General features: G+C 42.7%; 2 protein-coding genes across 2 annotated transcripts; both read right to left on the reverse strand.

Annotated features, from left to right (window-relative positions):
- Positions 1–276: 276 nt before the first annotated feature.
- Positions 277–10,125, reverse strand: aifm3 (AIF family member 3). The gene is made up of 19 exons (XM_029511379.1): positions 10,039–10,125; positions 6,625–6,838; positions 5,795–5,904; positions 5,615–5,724; positions 5,490–5,534; positions 5,304–5,400; positions 5,049–5,161; positions 4,493–4,579; positions 4,268–4,359; positions 4,043–4,173; positions 3,230–3,345; positions 2,911–2,982; positions 2,102–2,165; positions 1,908–1,984; positions 1,715–1,832; positions 1,491–1,589; positions 1,300–1,375; positions 1,006–1,110; positions 277–319 (listed from the first exon to the last, which is right to left on the reverse strand). The coding sequence occupies exons 1-19, from the start codon at positions 10,067–10,069 to the stop codon at positions 277–279; spliced, it is 1,800 nt and encodes a 599-aa protein (XP_029367239.1). The 5' UTR covers positions 10,070–10,125.
- Positions 10,126–15,553: 5,428 nt separating this feature from the next.
- cldn26 (claudin 26) lies at positions 15,554–16,210 on the reverse strand. The gene has a single exon (XM_029511512.1). The coding sequence runs from the start codon at positions 16,208–16,210 to the stop codon at positions 15,554–15,556; it is 657 nt and encodes a 218-aa protein (XP_029367372.1).
- Positions 16,211–17,785: the final 1,575 nt, after the last annotated feature.

Genomic DNA, 17,785 nt, shown 5'->3' on the forward strand with positions numbered 1-17,785 from the left:
GACCTGCCAACACAGTGATTCAGGGTATTCAGACCGTGTATGGCTCCATTTGTCACGTTAAAGTGTCTCTCAGGAATAAAAGCAAGTTTCAGTGTTGTCCTCAGGGAAGTGTGTCTCAAACAACCATGGCCCTGTTCCCAATGTGTGTGTGTGTGTGTGTGTGTTTCAGAGTGTGGCTACACCAGGATAGCTGCTCAGTTTCTCAGCACCATAAGTGTCCGTTTTGATGTGTCCAGTGGACTTTGGGTATGTCCTTTGTGACTTTCGAATGTGAATTCATTGAGAGCCTTTGTCAATCAACCAAGAAATGTCTCCTGTCCTGCAACACAAACATCCCAGAGACACGTACACATTTGCATTATTATCAAATTGAAAAGTGACAACGTTCCACAAGTGGGCGGTCAGTAGGAGTGAAATGGAAAAGAAAAGAAGCTTTAGTTTTTTTCGTACTTGCCAAGTCGTGCTAACATCCTTCGATTATTTTTTTTGGTTTGCATGATTGGAAATGAAAGATATGGAAGACATGAAGATCACTACAGTCACATTAGACCAAAAACTCAACAGCACAACAGGCAGAAATGTAACAAAGCAATAATATTTGTTTTCAGATGTCATAAATTATGATAGCAGCAAAGTTATTATTTATCATCGACTACTTTAGAGTGTTTTATCAATAATGGTGCATTCATATTTATATTTATATGTGTGTGTGTGTGTGTGTATAGTTGAGGTGGATTTCAGGTTTTTTACTATATCATTTCCACATGCCACATTACTTAATTCCACCAAAAACAACTGCTGTTGTTGCTTTGCGGGAATCTTAAGTGTTTGGCTTGTGTAAGACTTTGCATGTGATTAAAGTCACAGGCTACACAACTCACTTGTGTTTTCGGTCAGACTGATAACATTTGTCATGTTTTTCTTCACAGTAAAAACCTGAGAAACCTAAAGAACATAACGACTATTGTAACCGTGACCAGATTTAATTCTTGGAAGCAGACTTACTCTACATCCCGTTTCTTAATCGTCTTTCCAGATCCTAAGACCTCTGCCACTCGGGACACAATGGGATCACAGTTCATGCTGGTGACAGCAACCACCTCCTCACTCCTTTAGCCGGAACCAGGGAAAGAAAAAATTAAAAAGTTCAATTATCAGTTATCTAAACGAAAACACAGTTGAATTAGATTGCATTTAGTTTACAAGTACAGTCATAAAAAAACATATTAAACAAAAATGGGACTAAAATAACTAAATTGAGAGTAAAGTGAAAAAGAACCAACAGTCAATAAACTTTACCTGGTATAAAACGCTACAAATCTCAGTTCGTCCAGATCTCCTTGTATTATGACATCATCGAATCCATCACCATAACCTTCACAAACAGAGAGACTTTTCAGTGAGTTCGGCTCTTTATTTCTGATGGGACAACTAGAGGGCAGCAAAGTAGCAACACTTCAGACGAAACCTGAAGAACAAACATGACAAACCTGCATAGCGTATGGTCTTTCCAAACATGGCCGACCAGAAGTAAGGCACAGTTTTGATCTCAGTGGGTCGGCCCAGCATGCTGAGAGCTGCCACCCTTCCTGTCAATGAAGTTGAAAACATGTTTGTCTTTAAAGCGCGTACATCATCTCCAGAGTGAGGTGTAGCAGCCTTCGATAAGAGAATGAGGAGAAGCAGAATCAGGATGGAGCTGTAACACACTCACCGTGTACATGAGCCATTTGCCAGTGAGGGATGTTCACCTTCTTGTTGTTGCGTGGCGGGAAAGGAAACATCACCACGTCACCGCCGGCAAAGATCCCATCAACGTTTGTCTGCATCATCTGGGAAAAGGTGTAGTGCACAATGGTTAACAACTTCTGCTCATTGCTTTTCGTTGCACAGAAGACTTGTTCTACCTTGTTGACAGTAATGAAGCCTTTGGAGTCCATATGGAGGCCACTCTGTTTCAGGAAGCTTGTAGCAGGAACACTTCCTGCAAAGAGAGCAATCAAATGAAGGAGGAGAAACATAATCTGCTGTAATTATTATTTACAGAAAATAATGAGGACATATCTAAAAGGAGGTGCATTTTTATATTTGTCATCATCACCTGCTCCGATAACACACACGTCCGCCCGCAGGACTTTCCCACTCTTCAGTACCACCTCTTTGAGCTGTGCAACAGGACAAATGAAACTTTTTCAGCTAATGAGTAAAAATGGAGATGGAGTTTGTTTTTTTTTTTTTCTGCCAGGTGTGTACTATGATGTACGAGAGTCTTGCAAGCAGTAAACACGTTATTTTCAGTCAGTATGGGTCGTTTTTAATGACAGTTTCAGTCAGTTTCAGTCACGAATTACATCCCAGTTACAATACTAGAAGTTTGGCCTTCACCAATAAAGTTAAATGCTGGCGGCCAGAGGTGGACAGACTACACAATAAAAGTACAGAGACTCCTTGTCAAATATCACTCCAGTAAAAGTAAAAGTAGCTTAGTCAAAATATTATTTAAGTAAAAGCACAAGAGTATTTGCTTCAAAAATTACTGAAATAAAAGTATAAAAAATACCTCAGGAAATACAGGAAAGTAGCTTTATTGTCACCATAAAATACACTGATGTCATTCTGCTACAGACAGCTTTCTGTACTCAAGTAAATTTACTTCGTTACTGTCCACCCCTGCTGGCAGCCAACTATAAAACAAACAGACTAATGCACGCTATATCAATGGAGAGCGATTTCTAACCCAGAGAGGACACACAGTCTTCATGAGGTTGTTCGCTTCTGTCTGCATCAAATTCAGTCAAACTGTTATTTCAGACAAACTTGTTATTTGCCTCATGGTGACTGCACGTTAAACATGGGGAGGATGGTGCTTCTGAGCATCATGTCATGCTGTTTCTCTCACTTTCTGAATACCTGTCCATGATGGCCAATCATCTCTGACACCTCGTTCAACATGTAGAACTTCACCCGGTTCGCCTCAAACAGCTGCAGAGACAAAACGCGCCACGGTCACAGTAAACACACGGAAACAGTAAGAGGGAGGATTCATGGCTGAATTCCCATGTGTCTGCACGATCAATCACTGCTAATGAGAAGGTTTACCCCCCATCCTGTGCGGCTCCTGCAGTATAGACCAGAAGATTTTAACTAGTGGGGCTTTTCCCCTCAGGAAGAGTGCTGAAAAAGAGCTTTATGTTCGGAAAAGCTTGATTTCCCAGGAGTGTGCACCTACCTTCATTATGGCTTTCCCTACTTTCTCCCCAAGAGCTTTTTTAAAGGGGACTGACTCAATCCCAATGACAGAGACTGAGTGCGCCTTGTCAGTTAAAGCTGCAGCCACCTCCATTCCTACCAACACAGCAACAAAAACACCCCAAAACTGTTAGTTGAAAATGCAAAAGAAGTGGTCAAATAAGTGGTGAGGTGGGTAAGGAAAACACCTGAAGCAATGCTTGAATGAGGATAAAAAGCGATCCAAATAAACAGATGACCTTTGTAGTGATCAGGTATGGTGGAAAACTCTTTTCCTGCCATTATACATTTGAAGAAAACCATTCTTTGTTTTTGGAGTGGAGTGAGGGTGCAAAATTATGTTTCGCATTGACCTCATCGACCTGCAGCAGAAACTTTAAAATTTCATATATTAGATAACTGTAAATAAAAATTTAGTTGCTGGATATATATTAAGGACTTCACAGGCATAAATGCAGATAACAAATCTTTTCTTGTGTAATTATGTAATTATGTAAATATTCAGATTCAAGGTAAATTGACTGACCGACTGACTGTTAATTTGTGTGATACTTAATGCAGTAACACAAACTACCTTGATCTCAGTCCATATGAACAGCAGTGGAAGATTTTGGAGCCAGAACGGCATCAAGTGGAGCTTTGCAAGACATCATTATTATCAAACACCATCTTTGAGGGTTTTGAAAGTCACACTGAAACTTGTGGAATCGCTGTAAAAATGCTAAAACTGTTCTGCTAGTTCAGGCCCAACACTCACCTTTCTGGGACAAATGCGTCTATAAATGTGTCTCACCCACAAATGATGTTCCCACAATTACAGCATTCTTGTTGTTGGCCAGCCTGGCTATGCTGTTAGCGTCCTCAGGCGTTCTCAGGTGAAAGACGTTCCTGACGTCTTTGCCTTTGTAATTCATTGGTCTGGGTCTTTCGGGCAGGAAATGGACGCAGTCAGGTGTGGGTTCATATATTTAGGATCTCTTGTGTTTGATTATCATCAAATATAAATGTGCTTCATTACTTGCTTCCTGTAGCAATAAAGAGTTTCCTGTACTCCATCCTCAAACCATCTTCAAAGGTCACTGATCGCGTTTTCACATCCACTGCCACAACCTAAAAAAAAAAAAACATGGGACAAATGCAGCTTAGGCGATAGTTGATACGCAGAAATATGAATATGCTGGGCTATTTAGCATTTCCTATCATTTTATCATTAACCACCATTAATCAGTCTTTATTAACTCGCCTCTTTCTCGGTGAGCAGCTCAATGTCATGATCCTGCAGGAAGTCCACAGAGCGCAGCCTCAGCTGCTCTGCTGTGCTGTCAAGGGACTAAGGATTCGCAAGTTAGTGCTGAATATACGAGTGAGAAAGAAATCTGAAAACAAAAAGCATCTTTCTTTTTTTCCGGCTAACCCTGCTCTTAAGGTGAAGCAGCAACTTTGTGCTAAGTGCTAAGATATTTTCTGCTGTATTAGTGAGAACCAACTTATTAACTCAACTGTCTGTGCCTGTGAGAAGGCAGCTTAAAATAAAAATCTACGATTATGACGCCAAATAAATCAAAAACTTTTTTTTATGTTTTTCAAGCTCTTATAGCAAATGTGTTATTTCTGCTCCAATAATGTCTGTTGTGAATGTTTCCTTCTGCACAATCCGCTTTCTTTCTGCTGTAACTGTTCCTCCGGCTTTAGCACCATTGACCAGAGCGATACCTCTGTCTGTCTCAGTCTGTTACATAACTTTCTTGGCAGAGTTGCTTCTGTCTCAGCTTTTATGTGGTCAGGGTCTGTGTACAAACCTTACTCAGTTTAGGCCTGTCATATGGCGGATGTCTGTCCATGGTGCACATGACAATGCGATCGGTGAAGCCCTCCTGCCTCAGCGTCTCTGCACACACCAGACCTGCCGGACCTGCAGACACATTCAAAACAAAATGACTTTTGAAATGAGGAAGTGAGGGAAGAATGCTTAAGTTAAGGGGTCATCTTAAACAAATACAACGTCGTCCCTGCTGTGGAATTGAAGGGCATAAAAGATGTGAAAACACACAAACCTGAGCCAATGATGAGAACGTGGCTGAAGCCGGTGCTGGAGTTAATGACTGCTGAACAGCGAGCCATGGGCTTTGACCTTTTCTGGGACTGAAGAGCCTGAAAGTGTTTGAAAAGTCCCTCAGATCAGACAGGTGGTCCATTCACGTTCCTGCAGAAATTCTTGTCATTCTTCTTCTTCTCCTTACCTGCTTGTTTGCGCGAATGATCACCTTGTCCTTTTCAACTCTGACCTGGAGCAAACAGACATGAGCCATGTGTACACTTTTTGACGGGGCTCAGAGGATTGTGTTAAGAGACAGCACCACGTCACCTGGAAGGTAGGCAGGCTGTCCAGACCTGGGAAGTCCTCGATGTCTCCTGTGGCTACGTTGAAACAGGCACCGTGCCAAGGACAGCGGACGTGTCCTTTTGACAGCACACCTGTCACATGAAAGTGTATTAAAAAGGATCTTAACAGTATTGAAATCATTACGGATGATTCCTCCCTCACCTTTGACCAGGGGTGCACCGTAGTGCGGACACTTGTGGCCCATGGCTGAGAACTCTCCGTGCTCTTTGATCAACAAAGCTCTGCCAGTTCCCAGGTCAACCTCTCGCATCCTGTCAAACCAAGAGGAAGAAATTCAGCAGGTATATCTGTCTCCCCGGGCTGCGGGCTCTGAGTCAGACAACACATAAAAACGCTGAAATGATAATTATGAAAGTTGTTATGCATTCTGGTAGAACATTAAGGCAGTTGGTCATTAAAGAACATTAGGACTTAATGAAACGTGACAGAAAGAACAATGATACAAGCCTTCTCTCAGCTGGTTGTTTTCTAACTATATTACATTTTGAATTTACTGTGACAAGTAGCTTGTCTTGTCCTCTGTTGGTACAGACGTTACTGAATGAGGCCATCTCTGTGACGCCTCTCTATTTTCTGACTGTTGTAGTAGGTTTTAATTTTTAGTATTAAACCAGAAGGACTTCCGTTTCTGTACGACAGCCTGACAGTAGAGACTTTACTGTTGTAAACTGGACCAACTATGTTACCTGCTGCTGTCTTGAAATGAATGCTAACGTTTATTTTGTATTTCTCTACTGGAATGTCCTCTCACTCATAAGCAGGAAAGGATCATTTTTTCTTGTGCTTTTGTGTGAACTGTCCATTCGGGCCCCAGAGATTCATTCTTTCATGTTGTTAAGTTTCCGTCTTTGAAGGAAAGTTGGTGTGATGTGTTGTTTACATCTGAATGCGTGCGTATATGAGAGTGTGTGCTTTGGTTGTGTTGAGAAACAAACACAAAGAAAACAAAGCTGTGTTTTTAATATTCTTACTGTCCGTTCTCCAGATCTTTAACATGGCAGACAGAGGCCTCCACGTAGTCCCGCGGTTTGTGGTAGGGGGAGAGTGGGGTGGAGTCGTCATCAGAGCCGTGTCCCAGGGCCCCGTTCAGTCTGCAGTCAGCAAAGGGACTCGCTTTACCATTAGGTGACAGCCCATCCACCTCTTTTTCTTTTTCCAGGAGAGAGAGTTCCACTTTAACTTCAACTGCACAACACAAACACGTATCACTCAGTAAATGGCACAAAAAGTCACAATTCTGAGATCAAACTCTCTATTTGCTACGAAGCAGTGGCAGATTGAATTCCATAAGTTCCCTGCTATTTTATTTTTGCTTTAAAGACCAGCTGGCCTTTCAGTTTGGAGAGTACCATCTGAAAACCTGCACAACTTCAGTCTGACAGATGCACGACTGAAACTAATGAAAGGACCGGCATGTGAGGAGGGAACTTTTCAAGTGCAGCTTCTTTTGTTTTGTTTTCTATTCATTACAGCCATCTATCCGCTATTGTTTAAGACAGATTTTTTTTTTAAACACACTTCAATGGTCTTCAAAAAACCAGAACATCAATCATGTCATTCCTGGAGAGAAGTGTCAGATACGTTAAAGTTTTTTGCTCATCATATTTTTGCCAGTTTCATGGTGCAGAAAATAAACAGAACTGGTGACAGGCAGCTCAACATTTTGCCCCAAAATTTTGAACAAATCTCACATTCTGTCTTTGCCTAAATTAACTTCCTGAGTTGGAACGTGTGATTTCAAGCAGATAATAACGCCTTTAAATGCAGTCAAAATATCTATAAATAATGAGACCTGTGAAAATGAAGCTGACAGGAACACATCAAATGTGTGTCGGTAATGATTTACTTCTGAGGGAAAAAGCGAAAACAGACTGAATAGAGGCTGTTGGTGTGTCTTTTGGGAGACATTCGGTTCCTTTTGATGACATGTGATGCGCTGCTGATTGGGTTTATATTTCTGAACTTTAAGAAAATGGTTGTGCAACTCCTTTTTCACTGCAGCAGGCTTTATCTGTTGGGCTGGAAAAATGTGCTGATCATCCGGTTCTTACACAGTAATCTGGCTGGAATTTTCTCCTGCTGAGCAAGTCTTAATTAAAATCAATGGAAAATCATAATAGAGAGTGCAATTGCAGGAGAAAAGAAAAGAGAAAGCTTTCCACAGCTGAAGAGAATCTCTGTCTACACTGCTGCAGTGGTCAGATATCACCAATCTGACACTTCATGAGATCAGCGCTGAAAAGTGACCTGAATCAGAACTGGAACATTTTCTGTTTGGCTTTTACTTTTGCTCATTTAAATGTTTAAGAGGTTACAACACAGAAGTTGTGTTGACTTGATTCATGTAGATCATTTCGAAGTATCTTACTGTTCCACACACGTTCAGATTTTTATGCCCAAGGCAAAGTGCCCAGTCGACATGCTCTCCCTTCCCCAAAGAGCCTGTCCTGGTGCCAATTTACTCCAACTTTCACTTGTCAATCATTCCTGCACTAACTATATTATAACTGTATATTCAGTGGGTGTTTGTGTAAAATCTGTTGTGGTGTGTATTAAAAATGGTTTATATATTCGACAACTTGCATCACAAAAGTTTCTGATTTTTAAACATAGCCAAAGTCTTTCCTCGCACTACAGAGACACAGCGATAATGCAGCTTTAGGGCTTAGGCTTGATTTTCACACGGTCGTGTGATGTTGCGCAGACAGGAGCTAAAGCACATGTATGATAAAAGAAACAAGCTTTTGTCTTACTGCTGATGCTAGTGGATCATTTCAGAATCACTGCTGAGATTCATTCTGAAAATATGTATAAGGAAAACTAGATACACTGTCTCTCTCACTTTGTGAAAGACGATTCTATTAGATCTCCACGATAAGATGTATCCATCACAGATTCTTCGTAGGTGGAGGTCACTTTACAACGGACACTAAGTCTGCATGTAGCTGAGCGGTGGCAGCCTCTCGGCTATAGTTTTCATCACACATTCAGACCCTCACCATCTTTCTCACTTCAGCTCCACCTGATGCTCTGTTTGTGTGCCACTAACACAGAACAGCACGGTGTGTGACTATCACCTGCGAGACTGCAGTGCGCATGACTGCTAATCTCCGAACACTGAAACGGATACACACTGTGTCAAATTTTGACATTCATGTATGTAATTCTCTTGACCAAAGATACCAGAGAAGGCATTAAAATTCCTCCCACACAGCACTATACGGTAAAACAAAAGAAGCTCGGGAGGACATGTGTAACAGCATTTGAGGGCGGTAGGTGGCATTGAAAATTAGTCAAGCTAAACAAACATACCTGAAATGTTTATCTTAAAAACACAAACACAGTTCTCATCACAAAAAAAACAAAAAAAAAACCAAACACACGTCTTCACCTTGATTAACTGCATCACATCTGTTTTGTCCTGTAGCTCATCTTTACTTCTGTCATTGTAACTTTTCTTTACATTCATTCCTTCATCTTCTACCGCTTATCTGTTGCCAGGTCGCAGGTGCTGGAGCCAACCCAGCTCACACTGGGCGAGGACGGGGTCACCCTGGACAGGTCGCCAGTCCATCACAGGGCCAACACACAGAGACAGACAGAGACCAACAACAACACCACCACTCGGACAGAGTCACCAGTTAACCCAAACATGATGTCTTTGGACGGTGGGAGGAAAATGGAGTACCTGGCACAGGAAGAACACACAAACTCCGCACAGTAAGGCCCCAGGCCCGGGAACCAAACCGGCAACCTTCTTGCTCTATGGCAACAGCGCTAACCACTATGCTGCCGTGCTGCTCCCTTTTCTTTACAATGGAAAAATATTTAGGACTAAAGCCCCAGTACTCCTCATATCTAACATGAAGTATTCATCAGACTTAGACGTCTAGACTTTCCAACAGTCAATTCTTTTGTCACATCAGGTTTGGTGTCTGTAAAAAAATCTATTTGAACACAATGATAAAAATGAAAAGATGGTGCAAGACAATGTGATGTGATCAAGTTGACATTCTGCCAATGTCTGATGTCTTTCAGAGTGAAATGAACAGAATGAGATATTAATAGTAATAAATCCATGGAAGGACAGTGTTGTGTTAAGCATCAGAGGCAAAAACACTCGAAAACATCACATTGATTTTAGTATATTGTAAATGACAGACACTGACATTGACATCGCATATTATAATTGCTAACCCTCAGATACGAACAGATAAACAAAATATACAGTGTGGAAAAAAATACCGCAATCCGCTACCAAAACAGCGCAAGAAAAGTAATTGCTATAGAGATTTTGGGTGTCCCAAAAAAAAAAAATTGCATCAGAGTGAGCGTCTTTCTGAAGGAGAAAGAAGCAGAGTGAGAGTAGAAAACATCTTAGTTACCTGGTTTGGGTTTGGAGAAACATCCTCCCATGGTGGGCCCAGGATTGAGGAACACCCAGGAAGAGGGAGGGAGGGGGGAGAGGGAGAGGAGATGCACTCAGATCCTCGGGCTGGGCTGCTTGGCTGAGAGGTAAAGACAACACAGGCTTGTGTGTATGACAACCTGCAGGTCCATCGCACACGTCACCTCCTCCATATAATCTGCATGAACAGAGGGAACAACATCAACAACAGCAAAACAAACACACACGCAGTATACTTCTGAGACACACTGCTGTGACTCACTGTGGCCAATGTGAGCATTAAGTCTGATTAAAGGATGGGTCATGGGTCAATATTAGAGGTGAAAATGAAATAGCTGCTTTTAGTTTCAAATGGTTTCTCCTTTTTCTGCCTCACCAACACTGACTGTGTTTGTGTTGTTGCTCTGAAGTGTCAGGAGGACACAAACCGCTGAGGTTTGTGTGCTGAGAGCCTTCTCCCTCTGTGTGTACGTAGCATGTCAGTGCTTGTAAAAAGGAAGCAGTTGTGTTAATTAGGAACGTTTCCACACACATTGTTACCTTTGTTCATGCATATTGCATGGGAAACAGTTAAATATTAACAGCACTCCGACACCTATTAACTTTCTTGTCACACTGCACTTTGAAGCAGGGGCCCCTTAAGTTTCAAAATCCCCCCTTGTTTTGTTGCCACGTTGCCCTCACATCTCTGCCACCTCTGGTATTTCACCCACTACATACAGTAGTTAGTTACTCACAGAGAAATGGCTGCTATGAATCCGAGCAGTCACAGAATGGCAGGTGTAACACTCAACATGGTGCAATCCGTCACCAAATTATCCTTTTGAGGTACGACCAAAAGAACTGCTTGATATTCTGAGCACAGCTTAGTCTCCTTGAACTTTTGAAAAAAAGTGTGCAGTGCTGAATGGCGCTCTGCTTAGAAAATGTTCCTGAGAACAGATGAGAAATGGAAGTATCCTTGGACTGGCCACGGCCCTGCAGCTGAGATTCAGCTGTTGTGCTGGAGCGGGTGGATGTAAATATGTGCATTTACTCACGTACTACATAAGCAAAATTTTGAGGTACCTGCACTTAAATGGACTTGTTTTATTCTCCTTTATATTTCTAGTCATCAACATTCCAGAGGAAAATGCAAAACGGTTGAATCCACGACATATATTTCTCCATTGTTTGCTGTCAGTTTGCACATAAGTTCAAAAAGGGTTGAAGGTTATGATGAAGACAAGTTGACAAACTATCCGCGCACCGTTGCACAGATGTATGGATTTTGTGACTGCTCACAGCAAACAATGTGTAGCTGTAGCCTTGTTACTTCTCAGGCGGCGGTGAGTTGTTTCTCCGCTCTGATGGTCCGATCGCTTCAATCAACTTCAATACTTCGCCAACAGTACAAAGATAGACAGGGTATCTTGTGACCCTGTGGAGGATGTGAGCTGTGGGTTTGGAATAAAGTCAAACTTGTCTGTCCGATACACAAAAGACGAAAAAAAATTGGCTGATCTAATATAAAGACAAAATATTTCTAGAGAAATCACGTCAGTCATATTTTTCCGGCTTCTATGTTATGTCATATTTAACAAATTGAGCATCTCCCACTATTGGAAAAACCTTTTTTTGGGTTGTATTTCTGCACTGTTCATCCAACTCTCTGTGCCAAGTGCTTAGTAAACAGCCGTGCTCACACAGCCGAGCGTTTGATGTTGTGCATTTGACTAAATACGGAAAGAAACATTTTAAGTCACTTCCTCCTCCAAAGCGCTGTGAAATGATCTCGGCAACTTTTGCCTCAATCCCGCATGTTGCCCCTTTAATTATTTGTCACTACTGAAAATTTGATGAATAACAAATTGGATGGCAAAGAGCTCCAAGCAAGTCCAAGACATTTTGTGAAAAACTAAAGTAGGCTAAGCAGATTTGGTCCTCACAACATATGACGCAGATCCCGCTCTCTCACTGTTGGGCCTGTCCCCAAGCAGTGCTAATAATCCTGCCTGCAAACAAGCTGTCAGTTTCACTCACTCCCCTACAAATGTAATACCTGTTACTGGAATGTGGTGCAGGGGCGAATTAGCAAAATGCAGCTCCTGGTTGGTGGTGAGGAGGCAAATCTATAAACAGGCTGAGAGGGGAAACTGGAAAAAAAAAAAACAAAACAAAACAAAACAAACAACAACACTAAACAACTGTTTGGTGGCTGCACTTGCATCCAGCACTCAAAACCGGTCTCAAACCTTCAACCTACATCTTTGGATTACGAATCCAAATGCTGATTTTATTGCTGTGCATGTTCCCCTCACGGCAGTGAAGCTCACTAAACTGAATACACGCCATCAACCAAAAATACCCCGCATTCATCGAAGCCAGGAACAAACCTGATCCTCACCAACAGACAGCATCAGCTGCAACATCCACAAAAAGTAAATCCACACTTCCTGTTCTACACATCATTTTATAGCTCTCCCCAGGCAGCAGCACCTGTGCTAAAAGAAGGTCTGCCGGATTAGAGGTGGTTGCAGTCTAACTTGGCGAGCTCTGCTTCATTTCGGACACTTGCTTGTCAGACATTCAGGTTAACCAGCAGTTAATGGTTAGGACTCTGTGATCCTCAGCTGATAAAGGACGAATACTCACAAGTGTTTCAACACACCTGTCTCCTTCACTCACATCTCCTGGTTTGTGGAATACAAGACAAACCCATGGACTCATCCCCAGATTGTGGAGACCAAACGTGCCCAATTACCAGGCTTCTTGTTGTTTTATGTCCGTTCAATGTGACGAGTCCTGAAATGCCGATAGGCTTCTGACTGACTTCTGTTCACTCGCCTGCTTTCATGTCAAACGGCGGATTACAGTTAGCACAGTCCACTTTAAGGAACTCTTGAGTGTGTAAAACAATCACACATTGTGAGCAGGCTTATTCATGCTGTGTGAGGTCTTTCATGATCGTTTACTTGTAGTTCACTACAGTGGTGACTTCCTTGTTGCTGGCTGTGTATGTTTCATTTAAAAGGATTAAATATGTCTCGGATGTTGTGTTCAGCTTTTAAAAGGGAGATGAGAATAAAAAAGGCTATAGATGCCACGTGGCTCTCGACAAATCATCGCGTAGTCCTGAACAGCTGATTAACTATGGCATTTATGACGATGATTAAATCTGAGTTGATTAAATACATCAAGTTGACCAAAACGTCTGTATGTTGAATTTGTCTGTGACACTAAAGCTGATTAACAGTAACCCTGCTGACTTGTGTCAGGTCATTTCGATGGAGAGCGATAACCTCTCCATGATGTCATGGAAAAGTAGAAGTGTGTTTTACAGAGGGGTGTACCCCCCTACAGAGGAGCTGTGCTTCCATACACCCCCCCCCCCCCTGCTATTTACCAGTTTCTTAGCATGCAGAACAACAATGATAACAACAACCAATGCATACATTGTTTCTGTCTGAACCAATGACAGAAAAATTAAACAGATATTTTTCCAGTACTTTTAGTCATTAACAGTCACTGTACTGACAGGTAGTGTCCTGTTTTTGTTTTAAGTCTACAGCATTTACCTGAACTGATAGAAGAATTAGAGCCTGTTAGACATTATTGCTCTTTTCTGAGATTTCAGTGAATGTCCTGCACCACTACCTGTGACAACTTACACTCAAGTGCTGTGTGTGTCCACATTGCACCAATGCAGACCAAATAAACCAGCATCAGCTGAACGCACTGTTTTTTTGTTTTTTTTTTAAAGTACTAAACACAGAGGCAGTAAATGAGCCTACCAGAGATCCTGGAGCAGGTGCGCTGTGATCCTGTCAAACTCCCCAAGACTCAGCTCCTCCTGCCCGGCAGCATATTAGCTGGAGTCTCCTGACAGTCCTCTGGAGCATTCCCGGTCTGTGTGTCCCTCTGTAGCCTCCTCTCCTCCTCTGCCTCTTGATGCAGCAGATGCTTGTGTGTGTGTGTGTGTGTGTTCGCCCCTCACAGAGCCCCCCACCCCCCAGTAGCAGACTTGAGCCGACCGGTCGTGGGAGTTGCTCTTTTTGGCTGGCTGCGCCTGCAAATGCAGCACCGGGGGGCTGGCTCTGCCAGTTTCTCAGCTGTATGCAGTATTGATGGAGTTGCTGAGGGGATGCTAACACAGCATGAATACCTCCCCCCTCCCCCTTCCAGTCCAGATCCTCCCAGCCTCCCTTCAGATGCCACAGACCTGACCGGCCAGTTGAGCCTGATCCCCCACCCCCCTCCCTCCAGGTCCGGCTGCTCACTGGGCATCATGCATTGTGCTTCTGCTGCAGGAGTATCAGCTACAGCTAAAAACATTTGCTGTATTTATACTGACCCCTAGCAGACACTGAAAAAAAAGACTCCTTAAACTTCAAAACAGTTTTCCTGCTCTGAGTGCTGCAGAGGAAGGAAGAGTGAAAGTGCAGTTGGTGCAGTAAATCCCACTTTCAGTCAGGGGGAGGCTGGAGCACGTTTAAAAAAAAAAAAAAAAGGTATGCTGAGCATTATAGAAACAAGCTGGAGATATTTCCACTCTTTAACTGTGCTGCCCCTTTAAATAATTGTTTGGGATGAGCTCGTTCACCTCATAATCTGAGATTAGTTTCTCTACAAATGATGCCAGCATTGACACAGCATGAAGATCAGGATGTTAATGTCTCCTAATGATAAATAACAGATAAAATTGAGAGTATCAGCCAAAAGAGATTTGCACTCACCACACAGCGTACTGACACACGCACGTGTGTTTCAGTGTGAGTGTGTTTGTGTTGCTCTCTGCATGACGTTTGAGCACATATAAAAGGATGTTTGGGCAGATGCCAGGGTGGGGGCGGTGAGCACATGTACGACAAGATGACTGGTCATATCACAGACACGCCCCCTTAGTTTAATTGAATTACAGGAGGGCCGCAGAATCCAAAAACTAAGGCAAGCGAATGCCATCACAGGCTCCAGCCTCCAAAAATATTCATGTAAAGTTATTAGTGTTGATTCCAGACTGTTAATCAGATTTAATCTGTTCTGGTGAAGCGAGTGAGTATGCACAATCAGATTGTTGTAAAATTAGAAAAATATCATAAATGTTTGAGGCCAGATCTAATCACAACAGCGTACAGAACTGTACGGAAGTATGTGCATTGAGGAGCTGGTGCCAAAGTCCCTCCCTGTAATATGACTCAACACAAGCAGGCCATAAAAGCTATATGCACACTACAATATACAGTATGTCAATGGAAATAAGTACCTCATCACACTATTCATCCAGACACTGTTGGATTTTAAAGCAATAAAAACTACTGCAGTCATTCATCATCTTAAATGATTTTAATTATTGATGAAAACCGCATCATTTAACGGGGACAACATTTTTACTCTTCATCTAATGCCTATAAGAAAAATATTATTCTTGTCAGAACTATTGAAATAGCTCACAACTTATTCTCTGATCAATGAAGTATGCCAAGATGCAGATGACGCACATTTGACAAGGAAACCTATAAGAGCTCTGTCTTCAGGTAGTGCTGGGCCTTGTGCTTCACCTGCAGGCTGTTTGGGACACTCGGTGGCCGCCGGTCGTAATCTCCCATGCACACAGCCACAAAGAACAGCGTCCCTCCAGTGACCAGCGCTAAACCTCCAAACCATCCCGAGAACATTGCCTCCCCGTACTCCCAGCGTGGCATCACATCGGGAAAACCCTCATCCCAGAATTCCACCACAGTCGTGTAGGCCACAATAGAGACAGGAACCAGAGTGGTAAGGCCAGACACCCAGGACAGCACTCCACCGAGGATGAGGAGCCCTCTCTTCAGGCCAGGGCGGCCCATACACAGCTCAACCCCCTCCAGGCCTGGGAAAGCAGCCACCGTGGCTAAACCTCCGGTGCCTATAGACACTGACATGAGCACCCTGGAGATCTGCAGGTCCATCGGGAGTCCAAGGACGGACTCGTAGGCCTTGCACTGAATTCCCACCTCCTCTGTGTAGAGGCAGGTGTGCCACAGCCCAGAGTACCAGTTCTCCACCTCATTCAGGTCCGAGTTCATTGTCTTCCACAGGGGAAGGAAGGTGGTTATGAGGGAAGTAACCAAACCCCCAAACGTCACAAAGAGCGCAGTCCTCTGCATTATTTTAGCTGTTAGAAAAACCATCTTCTGAATCTGCGCTGTGCAGGTATATGGTAAATGTTGGGGGATTCAGAGTGAGTCTGTATGACACGCGCCGCCTACTGAGGTAAGGGGAGCAACCTGGACAGCCCACTTATTCAACCTCCTTAATAAAAAGCAGCAGATAAGTGGGAGATAATCCAGACAACAAGCACACTGTTTTGTTTCAGTGTCCAATACCTTCGCCGTGAACAATGAACCCTGTTTTTACATGAAACTGGATACATCCGTTGGGACGTCTTGGCTATGTTGTGGGGCCGCAATTAATGAAACATGAGCACGCTAGATGTTGGGGTGGCAGAGGGCACATGAAGAAGAGGAATTAAATACTATCAGACATGACTTTTTCAGGCCGTTTCTCCATGGCTGTGAAATTTGGGATATTTTTCAAAGTTGCAGTTGCAGTTATTTCAGAATAGTTAATGAGAAAGTCATTACTTGAGTTAAGACCTTTAGAGTTTTTGATTTGCCAAGTGTCTCAGGTATCTAGGCTATGAATAGCACTTTGTGCTCACTACAACAGTAACAGCTTACAACTGAGTCCAAAGTAGTCCAACTCTGAATTCCACTGTGGGTCTCCACTTGGAGAGGCAGCAACAGCAATCCAGTCTAGTGAGTAAACATTTAGTTCAAAGTCTCTTACTTAAACCTATGAACAAAATGTACTACCCATCTTAAAGTGAAAGGGTGATATCAGCTGAGAAAGAATGTAGTTGAACAAGTTGTAAGACATTGCATTTTAAACATTGGAATTAACCCAATGAACACAATATTGCAAATGCAATAATCTGTCAGAAGTTGAAGGACTTCACCCTCTCAAACCAAGGCGCATTGTTTGACCTTATCAAGCGCGGATCTGTGGAAACTGAAACCACTGAAGGACATGGCTGACTTGATGAAAGGTCAAGGATTGACCTTCATCTTTTCAGGGTATAAACTACAAAAGCTTTAATTTTAGCCAATGGTGTAAGAATTTCTGAGTTCTTCCTCCTTTTTCAAAAATGAAAACGTACATGAAATCTTCACTGTAACTAAAGAGTTTAACTCTGCTACTGCTATTTTCGGAACATAAAATGTAGTTACTTAAAACGTTGAGGTGAATCCTAGCTGTCATAACCGCAGAGATGAACCGATGACACTGCCTATCAGGACAGAAGATGGCCAGTCAAGGTGCTGTAGTTCAGCTCCATTAGACAGTGAGGGCTGCACATGCTCTGTGCTTCGATGAGGGAAGATTTAAAGGCATCTGGAGGCTATTTTGTCTGTATTTATAACTGCCAAACGGTGGCTGTGCAAAAACTGTAATTACATAAGGTTTGCTCCAAACAGACACCTAAACAGGACCACTGGGAGATGTGGATAAATAAGAGTAGGGACAAGGTATGTGTTCAGACTGGTACTGAAATCCACAGTACTGGAGAGTGAATTGTAGGGTTGGGGGCACATAATGACAGTATAATACGAATTCTTTTGTACAAGAACATTTATTAAGGCTTTAAATACATGATGGTCATGTGGGGAACTACTCTCACTAAATACTCATTGCTCTATTGTATGGAT

The sequence above is a fragment of the Echeneis naucrates genome, chromosome 9 (assembly GCF_900963305.1).
Source record: "Echeneis naucrates chromosome 9, fEcheNa1.1, whole genome shotgun sequence".
NCBI lineage: Eukaryota > Metazoa > Chordata > Actinopteri > Carangiformes > Echeneidae > Echeneis > Echeneis naucrates.

Coding starts and splice junctions, on each gene's coding strand:
- aifm3 (XM_029511379.1), bottom strand. CDS start 10,069: ATGGGAGGATGTTTCTCCAAACCCAAACCAG. Junction 5,905..6,624: donor AAAGATCTGGAGAACGGACA/GTAAGAATATTA, acceptor TTGGTTTGACAG/GATGCGAGAGGTTGACCTGG. Junction 2,983..3,229: donor TAGGGAAAGCCATAATGAAG/GTAGGTGCACAC, acceptor TTGTCTCTGCAG/CTGTTTGAGGCGAACCGGGT.
- cldn26 (XM_029511512.1), bottom strand. CDS start 16,210: ATGGTTTTTCTAACAGCTAAAATAATGCAGAGGACTGCGCTCTTTGTG.